This window comes from Acanthochromis polyacanthus, chromosome 12 (assembly GCF_021347895.1).
Source record: "Acanthochromis polyacanthus isolate Apoly-LR-REF ecotype Palm Island chromosome 12, KAUST_Apoly_ChrSc, whole genome shotgun sequence".
Taxonomy (NCBI): Eukaryota; Metazoa; Chordata; class Actinopteri; family Pomacentridae; genus Acanthochromis; species Acanthochromis polyacanthus.
In genome coordinates this window covers 40,355,332-40,370,907 of record NC_067124.1, presented here as the reverse complement: position 1 = coordinate 40,370,907, position 15,576 = coordinate 40,355,332, and the positions used below count along the sequence as shown (strand labels likewise).

General features: G+C 41.7%; 1 protein-coding gene across 1 annotated transcript; it reads left to right on the top strand.

Moving 5' to 3' along the window:
• The first annotated feature begins 1,985 nt into the window (after positions 1 to 1,985).
• Positions 1,986 to 15,290, top strand: si:dkeyp-69b9.6 (uncharacterized). The gene is given in 4 exon segments (XM_022199713.2): positions 1,986 to 2,422; positions 3,800 to 3,897; positions 8,919 to 13,420; positions 13,422 to 15,290. Coding segments are annotated over 2 exon segments (4,686 nt in total). The 5' UTR covers positions 1,986 to 2,422; positions 3,800 to 3,897; positions 8,919 to 9,382; the 3' UTR covers positions 14,070 to 15,290.
• The last annotated feature ends 286 nt before the right edge of the window (positions 15,291 to 15,576 follow it).

Below are 15,576 nucleotides of genomic sequence, written 5' to 3'. Positions count from 1 at the left end.
ACACCAAAATTGTTTCTCCTCATGTCAATTTTTGATTTAAAGCTATTTTTTAGTAGAACAACAGGTTTCTTCTGGCTGGAAATTACATAAACAAGAGACAAACAAAGCCAGACATTGTGTTAGAGATATTAATGATGGATTTGAACTATTTAATGATTTTTTAAAAACAATTTACTGCCTAAAATTATAAAAATCTATTAAAAACACAGCTTCTATCAAGACAGAAAATGACAAAAATGAAAAAATAAGACAAAATTACAGAAAATAGACACAAAATGATAAAAATGAGACAGAAAATGACAAAAACAAGACACAAATCGACAAACACGAGACACAAAAGACAAAACCAAGACAGAGAACAACAAAATCAATAGCTCACCATTCGTTTCATGTGTAAAATCTGTATTTTAGGGGAAAATAATTTATTTAATATGGACAAATTAAAGGAAAAACATCTCCAAATGGAGACGTGGCCTGAATTTGGGTCATTATTTGCTATTTCTGACCGACATCTGCACAAACAGCATGCAATAAGTTATGAAACCGGCCTTCTAATAATAGTGATCATGAGGCAAATGAATGTTTTCTGAGGGTCAAAGCAGCAGCAGCAGCAGCAGCGATGTGAACGAAAAGCCTTCAGCAGGTTGGTGAGGTGTTGTATAAACCACGCTGAGGCTATACGCTGAAATGAAAAGTCTAATTTACAGATGCTGTCAGCTGCTTCATCCTCATATTCAGAACCTCCCGTGAATAAACTTATTGCACTGAGATGTACGACGCAGAAATAATCCCCGCAGCAGGTAAACAGGACATATTATGTTTGCTTTTGGACTTTCGCTGTCTCTCAAGCGTCACAGTGCTCCTCTCTAATTTACACTTTTCACCAGCAGGAGGTCCGCACACGCTCAGAATGTCAGACTAAACCTTTAACTCTGTTCCTGTCGACAAAAACCAGACACAAAAGACATAAACAAGACATAAAACAACAAAAATGAAACAGAAAATGAAAAAAAGACACAAAAGACAAAAACAAGACAAAAAAACCGAAACAGAAAACAACAAAAACACGACAGAAAAGGGCAAAAACAAGACAGAAATTGTTATATGTTGTATGTAAGCTGCTGAACACTTGAATTTCCCTCGGGATTAATAAAGTATCTATCTAAAATGAAAAAATGAGACAGAAAACAACAAAAAGACACAAACCGACAAAAACAAGAAACAAAACAACAAAAACGAGACACAAAAATGACTAAATCAATAGCTCATCATTCGTTTCATGTGTAAAATCTGTATTTTTTGGTAAAATAATTGACATAATGTGGACAAATTAAAGGAAAAACATCTCTAAATGGAGATGTTGCCTGAATTTGGGTCATTATTTACTATTTCTGACCGACATCTGCACAAACAGCATGCAATAAGTTATGAAACCAGCATTCTAATAATAGTGATCATGAGGCCAATGAATGTTTTCTGAAAAAATGACAAAAATGAGACAGAAAACAACATAAATGAGACACAAAGTGACAAAAAGAAGACACAAAATGACAAAAACAAGAAATAAAAGGACAAAAACAAGACAAAATGACAACAAGAACAAACAAAATGACAAAAACAAAACAAAAATGACGAAACAAGACACAAAACAGAAATTAAACAGAAAACAAGACACAAAATGAAAAATAATCAAAATTACAAAACAAGACACAAAATGACAAAAGTGAGAAAGAAAACACCAAAAACAGGACATAACGTGACAAACACAAAACGAAAATGAACCTTTTTAATGTTCTGCATTGACAATTTTCCCTTTTCCACTGCATTTATTCATTGTTTTATTGTATTTCGTGTATTTGTAATAAACTGTTATTTCAGGCCTGCAGGTTCAACTACATTATGGAGCCCGGGGCGGTTAACTTTGAATACTCCCAGCGGGGTAAAAAATTGCCCTCGGGTGCAGGGAGCCGGTCCGGACCGGACGGGGTGAACGTGCCGGTCGGGTGTAGCCCAGTTTGAACCCCGCCTGTGCCTCCTGGTGCCTCCGCCGTTGAGCCCCGGAACCATTAGCGGGGCCGGAAAGGACCGATGTTCAGGGAGCACACGTCACTCACTTTTACCCAAAAACATTCCCGGCCAGCCGCCGTCCGAAGCTCCCTCCGCCGAACCGACGTCCGAGCGGCGGCTCCCGGTCCAGCGAGCAGCGAGATGGAGAGCGGGCGGCCGCCGTGTGCGGTCCGGGCGTGCAGCGGAAAACCCGGAGCCGTCCCCGCGCGGCGGCAGCATCAGTGAAAATGGCTCCGGCTAACGACTGGAAAACAGCACGCAGACACGGACGGCAGCTAGCTCGGCTCGGCGGCTAGAAGAAGGCGTGACAGGCCGCAGCATCCCTCCCGCCGCGGCCCCGCCACCGGAGCCGAAGGTAAACATCAGTCCGGATTAACGTTACGCAGGATGAGCGCCGGTATAACGGCTCTTAGCCGCTACCGGGGCCGTTAACGGCGAAATCCCGTCAGCTCGGCTCGCGCGCCAGGCTAGCAGCGTTAGCATGTTTTGAGGCTGCGAAATAAGACGCTAAAGAGAAGTTACTGCCGGTTTGTTCACTGATCTCGTCTAATTTTGGACACTTTTTCGGTAATTATAGACAGGTTTTTAGTGTTATTAAATAGTTTATACCTAATTTTATGTAATTTGAGTCATTTTGGTCAATTTTTAAGTCATTTTTAGTCTAATTTTGGACACTTCTTCAGTCATTACACCATTTTTAATCCAATTTTGCACTCTTATCAGATTTTGAGGAGGAAATCAATAGAAAATATTCACATTTTTGCAAATTTAGATGTTTAAAAACAACTTAAATTCATGCAAACAGCTAAACACTTTCCATTTATGCAAATTTATTTCAATATAATGTGTTTTTTGTCTAACTTTGAACACTTTTTCAGTAATTATGGAAATTTTAAAAAATAATTTTAAGCAGTTTATGCCAAATTTTAGATGATTTGAGTCATTTTGGTCAATTTTTAAGTCAATTTGGATCATTTCTAATCTAATTTTGTACTTCTTTAGTCACTATACTCCATTTTAAATCCAATTTTGGACTATTTAACAGATTTTGAGGAGGAAAAAGTCAGACAATATTCAACTTTTTGCAAATCTAGAAGCTTTAAAACAGCTTAAATTCATGCAAACAGCTAAACAAGTACCATTTATGCAAATTTATCACATTGAATGTGTTTATTGTTCCTATATTGTTGAATTAAACATGCTAAATAAATGAAAAAGTAAAGTTGTCTCATCTAAATGTCTTGTTTAGTCCAAAGATCTTCAATGTATTGTCACAGAGGAGTAAAGAAACCAGAAAATATTCACATTTTTGCAAATTTAGATAATTAAAAACTATTCAGATTCATGCAAACAGCTCAACACTTTCCATTTATGCAAATTATTCAAATAAAATGTGTTTTTAATCTTATTTTTGGACTGCTTTAGTCACTTTAGACCATTTTTAAGCCAGTTTTGGACTGTTTGACAGATTTAGGAGAAAATTTGAGTCATTTTGGAAAATTTGATCCAATTTTATTCTTTACGTTTCATCAATGTGACCAATTTGTATTTAACTTTAGATAAACTGAGACATTTTGGACACTTTTTCGTTAATTATGGACAATTTTTTAGTAATTTTAAGCAGTTTATACCTAATTTTAGATAATTTGAGTCATTTTGATCAACTTTTTAGCCAATTTGGATCATTTTTAGCGGCTCCAGCTAATCCCAGCAGTCTGTGTGTGTTTTCCAGGCAGATTTACATGAAAATGAGAGGCAGAAACTCTTGCTCTGATAGACGGCGTTCGAGCTCACTCCCCTCCAGCTTCATCACTCCGAGCACAGGAAACGGTAAGACTCAAACAGGTGAGATGCAATCTAAATCCACAGCACGAAAAAAGTACAAAAAGACGCTAAAAATCTACTTAAATTCATGCAGACAACTAAACATTCTCCATTTATGCAAATTTATTCAGATAAAATGTGTTTATTGTCCCTGTTGTTGCCTTAAATTAGTGAAAAAGTAAAATATTGCATATCCTCTGCAACAGGTTTATTGAAAATTTACTCAAATCCAATAATTAATGTTGAATAAATGCGGATCAGTTTCCTCAAATTCTTGTTTTGTCCAAATATATTCAGTTTACTGTCACAAAACAGGAAATAAATAGAGAATATTCACATTTTTGCAAATTTAGATTCTTAAAAACAACTTAAATTCATGCAAACAGCTAAACAGGTCCTGTTTATGCAAATTTATTCAAATAAAATGTGTTTATTGTGCCTGTATTGTTGAATTAAACTTGCTAAATTAGTGAAAAAGTAAAGTATTGCATATCTTCTGCAGCAGGTTGATTAAAAAAGCTTCTCTATCTTCATTTTAAACTGTTTAGTTGAGCTGCAACCATTAAAAAAACGCTTGTTTTAGACCATTTTGATCCCAGATTAGTCCATTTGAGCACTTTTAAAAACACATATGAGCTTTTGCTGGCTAAAAATGACACAAACAAGTGACAACACAGTAAGATGTGGTGTTGGAGATGCTAATAATGGACTTTTACTGATTATATGTGGGGGTTTTTTGTTGAAAATACATAAAATGAGATAAACAATAAACCTGACGGAGCTGCATTTTATGAGGGAATCATTGAAAACAAAACAATATTCAGTAATTACCTCCATTATTAAACCTCCTCCGGGGATTTCTGCTGCGCCTTTAAAAACATCCCACTTATGTTCACCTTTTCGGGACTCATTTTAGGATAAATGAAGCTGAAAATGTGTGTGTTTTTTTTCTGTCTAGAGATAAACGTGAAGGAACAGAAAAGAAAAAGTCACCAGTGAGAGCAGGTGGCCTAAAAACATCCTCACCTCAGATCTGGAACTGAATGGACATTAACTCTTTTTTTTTTTTTTTTTTGCAGGACCTTTTGACCTGCGTTTGAAAGCCTTTATTCCTGTTCCTAATGAGCAGTTGTGGATGAATAGTCCTTAAATGGTTCTTATGCTGTGAAATGAGCCCTTTTCTCCCACACATCATCTGATACCAGATGAATATTCATCATCATCAAACCTCTTTTTAGTTTCTGTCGTCATGACGGTTGATTTTATCCTAAATTTGGTCACTGAAAATCCTAAAAAAAATCTAGATTTAACTGCAACCCATTTACTGATTCCTTTTATTTGTATTTATATCATTAAGTTTATGTATATTCTTATCATTTTATGTAGATATATATTTTATATTACTGATTAATTTGATATATATTTATATTAATATTTTATATTAATGATTAATTTTATTGATATTGATATACATATTCCTATATTAGTGATTATTTATATAAATATACTTATATATTTGATAAATTTAACATGTAAAATTATATATGTATAATTTTATATTATATATTAAATTTATCAATCAGTAATGTAAAAATATATATCTATATAAAATTAACCAATAATATAAGAATATATATAAAGTTAATGATAAAAGTATGTATACAATGAATCAGTAATTTCTGTGTGTGTGTGTGTGTGTGTGTGTGTGTGTGTGTGTGTGTGTGTGTGTATATATATATATATATATATAAAGAATTTATTTGCAAACTAGGTAACTCCATTTTTATACATTTTCAGAAAACTTATTTTTTATTGTTTAATAATGATAATAATTTACTTTTTCTCTATTTTGTCATGTATTTTCTACTAGGGCTGGACCCGAATATCCGAATATTCGTTCGCTACGGCGGTATCCGGATATTAATTTTGGTATCCGAATATTCGCGCCCCCCCTTCGGACGTTACCGGGCGGAAAGAATATACAGCGTTACTGTCTTCTCTCCGCCTTCGGCCCATATCGGCTCATCCCGTCCTGTGATCACATAAACATATACACATATGTCTATGTGATCACTCCTTCCTCCCCCCAGACCAAAATATTCGGAGCTCATCGCTTCCCTTCGCCTTCGGCTCATCCCGTCGTGTTCAGCTCATCTCGGCTCATCTATTCGTGTTTGTTTCCACCACCTGAATGTCCGGGTTGCTGCAGACTCTGACGTCACGCTTCACTTCGTTGCATAAACACAAGATGCTGAAGACCTCCACTGTTTGGGAATTCTTCAGTTTAACTGAAGACAAAACGAAGACAAAATGTGGACCCGGGAGACCAGACGAACGGATCCGAATATTCGGGCCGTCTCCGCCACAAGCCCCGCCCCCCGTCGGACGTTACGGGGTGGAACGAATATCCGGATATTCGTCTTTAATAGGGCCTGAATATTCGAAGGCCAGAAACCACTCTTCGGGCCAGCCCTATTTTCTACTAAGTCTGATATTATCTCAAGTAAACAATTAAAAAAAATAAGTTTCCTGAAAATTTATAAAAATGGAGTTATCTGTTTTTGCAGATAAAGTTTTCGTGTATATATATATACATACATACATACATAAATGAGTGAATTATTAAATAAGTGGATATTTGGGCTGCAATTTACTGCATTATTTTGAAAAGTGTTGTTAATTTTTTGCCCCTCTGATGTATATTAATGTGGTGGACAAAATATTAGAAACACTTTTAAATATAATGTTCATTCTAACTTCCAGTTTCTGTTAATTTTATACAAAATTTTGTCACCAACAACCCTTAAAAGAATCTAAATTTCACTGCAGTAAGAACCTGTTTGATCACTTTTTTGATCTTGTGCTTCTCGAAGTCGTAGTTTGAGAAGTTTTAAAGAAATTTTAACGAGTGGTCGAGCAGCTAAAAGAGAAATTCTGAGCTACAAACACACAGCTTTAATGTTTTTTTACGCCACTGCTCTCCGTCTGCACTTCGTTCTCAGTAAACATTTAGCGCTACTCGCAGACCAACTATATTTATGTACATCACAGAGCCGCTGCAGCATGTAAAGGTGAAAGGTTGGATCAGACAATGTGTAAAAACATAATAAAATAATGTGTCACTGCCTCCAGAGCAGCTTTGTTTAGCGAGCCAAGTCTGCCTCCTTTCACACCGACGCCCACTCAGAGCACCTATATGCATAAACAGCAAAACTGGTGAAGAACTTCTTTAGTAAACATGAAAGTAATAACGATAAAAAAAAACATGGCATTTTTATCCAGCAAGTCTAGCAGAACCGCATCATGGTAAGTTTCACAGAGTGTTCAATCTGTTTATTCATCTGTTGTAACGTCTGTAGAATGTGGGAATTTCTGTAGACCTCAAGCTTGAATTCTTGATTTCAGTTAACATGTTTTCGTTTAAAAAATGATATAAAAACACACAAAGAATCATGTTTTTTGTTGGAAAAAAGCCAAAGTTTAACCTCATAATTGTAATATTTAATCAAAATCACCTTTTTTTTCGACAGGTCTTGTTTAAAAATTTGCCAAAAATAAACCATTTGCTATAACCAGATTCAGTACAAAAAAAATAAAAAAAATTCTTCAATCTTCAGCACAATCGAGACTATTTGATGGATTTGCTGCGACCAACAGTCACGCTACAAAAATTCAGGGAGTTTTCATCTGAATTGCAGGCAGTTTTTTCAGAGTAGACATGTATAGAAATCAATTAAGAAACGTTGGTAGTGAAATATCACATAAATATGTAGTCACTTTTTATGAAAACGTTGGTAACACCTGAGAACACGTGAAAAAATGTTGGAGATGTGAATTCCTTTTTTTTTTTACTTTATTTTTTTTTACGTTTTTATGAAAGTAATAATTCCCAAAATTCAACATTTTGATGAATAATTCATTAAAAAGATTGATTTGTGATTTAAATATATTATTTATGTATTTGACATTTATTAATATATTGTATAATTTATTATTTATGAACATTTTGTGAAATCAGTAATCTCCAAAATCAACATTTTTTTGTGATTATTATTAGTGATTAATTATTAATTAAAAACAGTAATTTAAACATTTATTTATTTAACTGTTATTTATTTGTATGTATTTGACATCTAGTAATATTTAGTATAGTTTTATATAATTTATTATTACATTTTTGTAAAATGAGCGATTCCTAAAATTCTACTTTTTTGTGTGTAATTATTGTTACAGGTTGATTAATAATTAAAAAAAATATTAATACATTTATATTTAAATATTTTATTTATGTTTATGTATTTGACATTTATTAATATTTTGTATAATTTCTTATAACTTTTTTGTAAAATGAATGATTCCCAAAATTAAACTTTTTTGTGTGATCATTATTGCGATTAACTAGAAAAATAATTATTTTTATTATTTAAATATGTTATATTATGTTTATGTATTTGACATTTATCAGTATTTTGTGTAATTTATTATTATTTTTTAATGAATAAATCCCAAAATGCCACAATTTTTATTATTAATAGCAATTAATTATTGATTAAATAATTAATTCGTTAAGTATACTATTTATGTTAATTTATTTGATATTTATTAATATCTTGTATAATTTATTATTTATTTCATTTTTATAAAATTAATAATCCCTAAAATTCAACATTGTTTTGTGTGATTATTAATTGATTATTAATTTAAAAGATTCTTAATGAATTTATTATTTAAATATAATATTTATATATTTTACGTTTAGTAATATATAGTGTAATTCATTATTTATAGATTTCTATAATTAGATAAATTTATGCATTTTAATTTGGGCATTATAAATTTTATATTGTGCTGGAAAATCAGGCCACAGAGGAAAAATTAGAGAGGCAAAAAACGTCCATAAACTATGTAGCGTTCAGAGGGTTAGCAGCAGGTTAGTGAGGGTTAGCTGTTGGTACATTTTTACACTAATTGCTAGTTTTTATAGCCTCTCTGTGACTTTCATCCCCTTGTGGATTTTGTGTTTTCAGCTATAGGAACTTCTCGGCTGAACACGGATGAGGAATCTTGCTTAGGAAAATGTCATCGCAGTAATTCTCAAAGGAAACAAGAAGAAGTTGTTTGAACTGCTTCTCGATTTAAACAAAAACTATTCTGAGCAATTTTGAAATTAGTTGGAACTCATCTGCCTGCTAAAAAGACTTTGGTTTTACCCTTTGATCATCAGCTTATCATCAGCTTCCCCACTCGTTTTGGAAGTAGAGTGCGGGCGGCGGATGATCAACAGGGAGTAGCAGCACCAGACATAAACTATCTGCAAAGACGAACTTTAGAGTTAAGCCGTCAGTTATAAAGTTCTGGACTCAAACCACCAGTAGCGTAGCCTTTGCCCTTAGGGTAAAGTTTGTCTGTCGCCAGTCAGTGCTGGATCTTTGTTGCCGCTCAAAGCGCTGGAGGTTCGGCACCTGCACCCCCATGTGCCAGTGAGTGGGAAATGTTCCAATTTGGAAAATACAATCTGGACATTATAGAGATGTTAAGTGGGCACCAGGCCCACCAGTTCAAAGGCCTTGGTTTAGATCGACAGCTACAGCATCAGCAGCAAGTGCAACTTCACCAGCATCAACTCCAGCAGCAGCAGCAGCAGCAGGCTGAGTCATCTGGAGCTCTTCTGTCTGGACTTGGCTTGGGCCCCCTGCAGGGGTCTAGAGGTAACGCCTTTTCTGATTCTGCCTCCATTTTTGCCAAGATGAGTGCCCCTCCTCCCCCACCTTTACAACAACAGCCTTCCTCATCTCAGAGCTCTCGTTCAAAGTCAAGCAAGATGAGCAGCAGCAGCTCAAGCCATTCTTCAGGCTACCCACAGTTCCTGCGCTCTTTCCACCCGTCTGAGGCAGCACTAGCACAGGAGCAGTTACACCCAGGCGTAGGCCGCTTTGAGCACTTTGCCGGGGGAAGTAGCAGTAGTGGGAGTGCTGGGGGATTAGGAGGATTAGTAACATCAGCACCTCCACCCCCACCTCCTCTGCATCCCGGCCTCTCTGTCCCCCAAGCATCACCTGGCCCCTCCTCTTCCTCTCCTTCCCCCTCTACCTCCGTGTCCACCTCTAACAACCCTCCCAGCAGCAGTGCAGTCAGCTCTCTGGGACACCAGTTGGTTGGGGCCCAGTCTGATGCACGGAGCCTTCACCAACAGTTTAGTTGCATGTTAGCCGCTAATCAGTACTTCCTGTCCGGGGTGCCTGCTAACACTAGCTTAGAGCAGTTCCTGGTGCAGCAGGGAACCCATAACCACTTAGGGCTGGGGTTGAGCCAGACAGGGGGGGAGCCCAGCACTAGCCTCGCTCCGCCTCCCGCCTTGCATTCGTCTCACTCCCACGGCCACTCCACCCCCCAGCCACAGCAGGCTCCACAGCAGCCCCCCCAGCAGCAGCAGCTTCCACCTCACACCCTGTCCCATCCTCACTCCCATTCCCACCCCCATCATCCCCTCCACCCGGGCTCCCAGCCCTCATCACTGGGCGGCTTCGACTTCCAGGGCATTCCCGTGCTCTCGTCCAATCAGATAGCGTCCCTGATGCAGCAGGAAGCAGGTCTGCCCCTCCCCTTGCCACTGCACCTATCCTTATCCAAGGATGATGGCAAAGGGGAGAACAGCGGAGGTGGGAGTAGTAGTGGTAGCAGTAGCAGCAGGAGGAAAAAGGCTATGGCCGGCTATTTGCCTCAGAGAAAATCTGAAAGCAACAGTAACAGCAGTAGCGGCCACGGCCACAGCGCTAATCCCAGCACGAGTAGTAACGGGGGCCTTAGTCACGGTCAGCCTCCGGCTTTGATCGGTAGTGGGGTTAGTATGTCGAACATGGGTGGAGACCCGTCATCCCTTCTCGCCTCATCATCCTCATCCTCATCAGTAGTTTCTTCCTCCTCCTCCTCTGCTCCCTCTTCCACTGCTGCCTCAGTACTGGTTACTAACGATTCCCACCTTTCTAAATCCGATAACCAGAGCTCAATGCAAGCCAACACCGCAGAGTCTGATTCAGAGCCCGTTTATAGCTGCGGAGAGTGTGGCAAAAGCTTCCCTCACCTCTCGAGCCTTCGCAGGCATTTGCGCATGCATGAGCCAACCACAGCAGGTACTAGCAATACTGCCACTACCGGCCCAAACCCCATTCACATTAAAGCGCAGCCCGACCCGAGCCTCCCCCATTCGACCCAAGAAACCCCCTCCCAACCCTCGTCCAATTCTTGTCCTAGCCCAGACAAAATATTTCATTGCCCCGATTGTGGCAAAGGCTTTAAGAAAAAAGGGCACCTCCTGCAGCACGGCGTAATACACTCCTCCGCCCGCCCGTACGGCTGCTCCACCTGCTCTCGGGCTTTTAATCGTAGAGAGTCACTGACACGGCATGAGAAGATACATGAGGAAAAGCCGTTCCGATGTCCCGCCTGTGGTCGTGCCTTCCGTGAGAGCACCTCTCTACTGAACCATGCTGCCTCAGGCACCTGCGGCAAGCCAGGTAGGGGACCCAAACAACGGGGCAGCAAGACAGGAACTGATGGTGAGGACAGAGGGGGTGGAGGAGGTAATGGAGGAGGGGGAACTTATCAGAGCAATAGAGGGGTTATTTATGGGAAAACTGAGGAAGAGGATGGTGTAATCATTGTGGGGGAAGGAGAGCCAAAATCAGGTTTAGGATGTGATGGTCTGTTTCAGTCTGGAAGGGGAGGGAATTCAAATGACAGGGACAGAACAGATGGTAAATACCCCACTGACTACTCTCGGAATCGTTACACAGGCTACCACGATGACCACCGTTCTCAAGGTAACCCATCTCCATGCTACTCTGGTGCCTCCCCCTGTGGAAGTGGGATGGCGGGCCCCGCTCTGAGAAAGGCACCCCTGGCCCCGACACTGCATCCACACTCTCAGAGCCACAACCAGCACCACCACCCGCAGCAGCAGCCCCACCTGCCCCTCTCCTCCCTCCTGGATGACTCAGAGGATGATGTCACTAGCTCTGTCAATAACGCAATCTCCGCTATAACGGCGGCTAGTAACAGTGGAAATAGAGGGGATGATAGGGGGGACATCATAGGAGGTCTGCTAGGTGGTCTCGGTTTAGGACCTCTGGGCTCGCCTTCATCCACCTCCGGTATGGATAAGAATTTCAGAGGTGGTGGGAGTCAGGAGGCCATGAGCAGCAACCCACAGAACCCTACTGCCAAACCAAAACGCCCCCGCAAACCAAGAGCTAAGAAAGACCCCGCTGCCGGTGATCAGCCCCCCAAACGTAGGCAATACACCCCCAGAATGGGGCCCAGCGGGCTCCCTCGTACCCACCTCTGCAGCGTCTGCGGTAAGGGGTTCGCACGCCGCGAGACCCTGCGCAGACACGACCGCATCCACACCGGAGAGAAGCCCCACCACTGCACTGTTTGCGGAAAGTACTTCAGAGAGGCTTTCCACCTCAGCAAGCATCAAACAGTCCACTCGGGGGCGAAGAATTACAAATGCAGCATCTGTGGGAAGGAGTTTGGCTACTCGCAGAGCCTTAGGAGGCACAGCAAACTCCACCAGAAAGGGGAGCTGGAGGAGGTGCCCACCACACCGGCTCCGGAGAACATGAACAGCTTTAACCCAAATCCTCAATGTAGCGTGGCCCAAGACCGGAGCCAGAACCAAGCACCAAGCACCTCCTCCTACTACTCGTACTCTCAAGACGTCAAGCCTCATGACACCAACCCCCAGCAGCAGCAGCCGCCACCGCCGCCGCCGCCCCAACCGCAGCCCCCGCCGCCGCCTCCTCGACTCTACACCTGCGCCATTTGCTGGAAGTCCTTCCGCCATCACTTCCACCTGACGGCCCACCACCAGACGGTTCACGAAGGCGGTGGTGAGAAGCTCTTCTGCTGCGAGGTGTGTGGGAAGGCGTTCGCTTACTCCAACAGCCTCACCCGACACCGGCAGTCTCAGCACGGCATGACCCGCGCCGAGTCGTCCAACCCGCAGGAGGGCGGCGGCGGCTCCGGACACAACCGAAGTGGGGGCGATGTGAACCAGTCGGCGTCGGAGAGCGAGGCGGCCACCAACGCCCTGCTGCAGATGGCTCCCTCTGGTGAAGGCCACGGAGGGCAGAACCTCAGCGTGGTCACTCACAGCCACCAGCAGCCACCGCCGCAACCGCCAACCGGTTACTCTCCGCTGTTCTACGACGCCGCAGCGGCCCAGTCTTCTGCCTCTAACGCCCCATCCTACTCCCAGCCTCTGCCCCCCAACTCCACCATCATGCCCCCCAGCACCCGCACTCCCCAGCCGGAGTCAAAGGAGAGCACATATACCCGGCTGGATCCCGTAGCCGCACGCTGCACACCACCGCCCCGTTCCAGCCCCTCACGGAGCTGCCCTCCACCGAACATCACCATCTGCATCACCATCACCATCACTCCCACCATCATCCCCATCATCAATCAGGCACCCAGTCCCACCAGCACCTGGACTGCGGCGTCCAGCTGTCGCACGACGACATGAGGCGGCACAAGAAGAAAAAAAAAAGTCCGACAGGAGAGATTGGAGGGAAAATAAGTGGGAATCCCAAGATTTAGTCAGATTCGATGGAGTCAAAAGGAAGAAAAAGATAAGTTGTACGATACGAGGGCAGCTGAGTAAAAAGCAAGGCTCGCTCCGCCTGACGATCAGGCGAGGTGGGGGATCGGGCGGTGGCGGCTACAAGCTGGTCAACACCGGCGGGATGAAGGTGCAGATCCTGTCGTCTCTCAAAGTCCCTGTGAAACGCTTCGGCTGCCCCATCTGCCCCAACTCGGTGTTCTCCCGTAAAGCTGGGCTGCTGGTCCACTTGGCGGTCAAACACCCTCGGAAAGCTTCGAGCGCTCAGGAGCGGCTGAGATGCAGCGTCTGCGGGAAGCAGTCTCACCGGCCTCTGACGGCCTTCATCCACCGGGCCTCGCACCGGGCCAGAGGGACCTTCTCCTGCCGCCGCTGCTCCGCTCGCTTCTGGAATGCCGCGCTCCTCCGCCGGCACAAGGTGTCGTGCCGCCGCCGGGCCAAAGGGCTGCAGCGGGGAGACGCCAAGAGGCTGAAGCTGGCGAAGAGACCCGGAGAGAGGCAGGGCTGCGAGGGTCCGGAGGAGATGCCTTTCCTGCAGGGAACATACAGATACTGAGCATCTCAAACACGAGGGAAGATACTCTGTTCTGAAACGGGAAAGTGAGAGAAAACAAAGGGACTTGAAAAGGCGGGAGAATTCGCCTTGTGTCTCTGTTGCATCTGACTATTAGAGTGAGTGTGTTAACAACTACTGTAGAGCGTCCTCTAAAATATCACCAGAATTTCTTCCAGGTTATATTGGAAGGTGTTTTGACTGTTTCCATAGGATCATTAATTAACCCCTTAAGTGCATTGACACTATGCTTGGCTGACACTGTGCAGTTACTAGACGAGTTTAGGTGAAATGACCTGCTAATGTATCTCTCCCCCATAACTAGACGCCCCGCTACACCTCTCGCTGTATGATAAACGTCTCTGCTGTGTATTTTTGTCTTGTTGTTGTTCACTTAGAGGCTCTGAGGATTTTTTTTAAACTGTAAAGTGCATTTATTAGGAGTAGGGACACGGGGACAAAGACCTTTGTTGATAGTTTGTCAGTGCATGTTTGTTCTCTGGTCAAGTTCTTTGCTGAGGTTGTGAAATCACTCCTACAGTATGTGATGGTTTATTCAGTATATCCCCAGAACGTTTGTAGTGTAAACTTGATTTGGAAGTTGCTCTATATCCCCTAGTGATTTAATCACGTATAGATAAAATGTCAGAGTTGCTGGTAATTAGCATTACAAGGATCCCTCTCCTGCCAAAATGAAGAAACTTACGAGAAGCCTTGCTTATGATGTTCATTTATTTGAGATATTCCTAGCTTTTATACCAAGAGATTGAACACAGGTTAAACAAGTGGACTGTAACACATGTTTATCTCATGTTATTTGTATGCTCTTTTTAGCAGTGATTATTTCTACAGTACTTCACGGTGTGTTAAAGACAAGGACCTATCATGATAGAAACAAATGTACTATTCCATGTATTTATGTGTGTAACCCAATCAGTCTTCATGCCAATCTTATACTCACCCCGACTACCTTTTACTTTCTGCCGAGTCGCAATCACGTTCTTACTGTCACGCCTTGTTTTTTGTTTTCTTCTAAAGAAAAACGAGTTTTAAGTACATCCTGTCACTTTATCCGCATATGAAATGTTCATACCCCTGTCAAGCCTTGTTTTTTGTTTTTCTTCTAAAGAAAAATGATAGTTTTAGTAGATTTCTATCACATTATTTACTGAGAAGTCAGTAGTTGATTATATTTCAGCAATGAATAAACCTTAAGTGTAATCACCTGCTTTCCTTTCATTTCTGATTCCAGGTAGATTTAGATTTAGCTTCGCCTGTGTGGATTTAATGTCGATGCACCAGTGAGTTTAATTAAATCAGGGGTGTCCAACATGAGGCCCGCGGGCCAAAAGTGGTCCTCCAGAGGGTCCAATCCAGTCCTCAAAGTGTAAAAATTACAGAGAAGACATTAACTGCAGATTGTAAATTAGTAAAACTATAAATTTAAAATCATTTCTAGACCATGACAAGTTGTTTGGATCATAAAGTAAAAAATTAGATTCTTCTGTTG